The 1,555-nt window shown below is 64.9% G+C and overlaps 1 protein-coding gene across 1 annotated transcript in view; it reads right to left on the minus strand.

Annotated features, from left to right (window-relative positions):
* Positions 1-1,555, minus strand: part of TRIM28 (tripartite motif containing 28) — a gene marked incomplete at its 3' end in the record, with an annotated part of 14,167 nt that overhangs the window by 3,748 nt on the left and 8,864 nt on the right. Inside the window, exons 5-7 of the mRNA XM_009330331.1 lie at positions 1,507-1,543; positions 1,297-1,411; positions 1,067-1,213 (exon numbers count right to left, since the gene is read on the minus strand). Coding sequence (XP_009328606.1) covers positions 1,067-1,213; positions 1,297-1,411; positions 1,507-1,543 — 299 coding nt within the window. The remainder of the gene's footprint in view (positions 1-1,066; positions 1,214-1,296; positions 1,412-1,506; positions 1,544-1,555) is intronic.

The raw sequence follows: 1,555 nt of genomic DNA on the forward strand, positions 1-1,555 counted from the left end.
GGCCCCGAGGGGGACAGGGGGCAGGGCCCCAGGGGCAGCTGTCACAACGCAGGGACCCCAAGGGGACATGTGGCAGCCCCCCAGAGACACCCATCATATCGTGGGGACCCTGAGGGGACACATGGCAGTACCTGGGGGACACTTGTCACATCACAGGGACCCCGAGGGGACATGTGGTAGCCCCAGGGGCAGCTGTCACAACGCAGGGACCCCAAGGGGGACACATGGCAGTGCCCCAGAGACACCCATCGTAACGTGGGGACCCTAAGGGGACACGTGGCAGCACCCTGGGGACACTTGTCACATCACAGGGACACCGAGGGGACATGTGGGAGCATCCCAAGGGCATCTGTCACATCATGGTGACCCAAAGGGGACACATGACAGCACTCTGGTGCACCCACTGTGCCACAGGGACCCTGAGGGGACACAGGGCAGCACCCCAGGGGCAGCCATCATGCCACTGGGACCCCGAAGGGACATGCAGCAGCACCCATCACACCATGGGGACTGCAATGGGACCCACTGCAGCACCCATGATGTCCCAGGGACCCCAAGGGGACCTGATGCATCACCCTGGTGGCACCCATCACATCACAGGGACTCTGAGGGGACCTGCTGTAGATCACCTGGCGGGGGGGGATCCCATTACAGCATGGGGACCCCCAGGGGACCCAGCATGTCCTAGGGACCCCACTGCAGCACCCTGGGGACACGTAGCCACAGGGACACGGACGGGGAGGCAGCGGTGGACACGGGGCACCCTAGGGAGGCTGAGGGGGAGCTGGGGGCAAACCACTCCTCAGGAGACCGTCTTCTGACCCTGCTTCGCCCCACATCCCCCCAAAACAGGGGACCTAGAGGAAAGCAGATCCCAAGCCGAGACACAGCACAAGCCCAGGGCTTGGCTTCGCTCTCCAGCACCCGCTTCCCCACTGGTCCCAGAGAGCAGTCACAGTGATGGGGGAGCCAACGGTCCCCAACCACCCGTGCCGGGGGGTTCCCTGCCCACAGTGAGGGGTTTAGGGGGGGTCTGCAAAGGGGTTTTGGCCCCTTGGCAGCTCACCAGCTTCTTGGAGAGCAGCAGAGCGGTGCTGTTGTCACTCTCCAGGGCCCAGGAGGTGAAGCGGAGGATGTGCTCCTGGTGCCGCTGCAGCTTGGTCATGGCCCAGTGCTGCCGCTCCAGCTTCTCCTGCTGCCCCTCCGTCACCCTCTGCGAGGAGGGGGACAACGCCACCTCAGGGCAGAGGAACAGTGACAGGGGAAGCGCTGGCACCGCGTCACCACCCGGCTCACCTGGGCATCGCTCACCAGCACCTTGCCACGCTTGTTGAGCTCCTTCATGATCTGGAGGATGGCCATCTTCACGTCCACCTGCACCCGCTTCTGCACGTCCGTCACCTGGCGGATGCTGCCGGCAGAGAAGGGACGGGGTGAGGGGGGTAAATGTCCCCGCTGGGGACAGGTAATTCCCCCGAGGCGGGGGGGGGCAGGTGGGGCACATACAAGCTGCGCCCTTCCTTGGGGGGGGGCTGCAGGGTGGCTTTTTTTTGCC

The sequence above is a fragment of the Pygoscelis adeliae genome, unplaced genomic scaffold (genome assembly GCF_000699105.1).
Source record: "Pygoscelis adeliae isolate BGI_AS28 unplaced genomic scaffold, ASM69910v1 Scaffold948, whole genome shotgun sequence".
Taxonomy (NCBI): Eukaryota; Metazoa; Chordata; class Aves; order Sphenisciformes; family Spheniscidae; genus Pygoscelis; species Pygoscelis adeliae.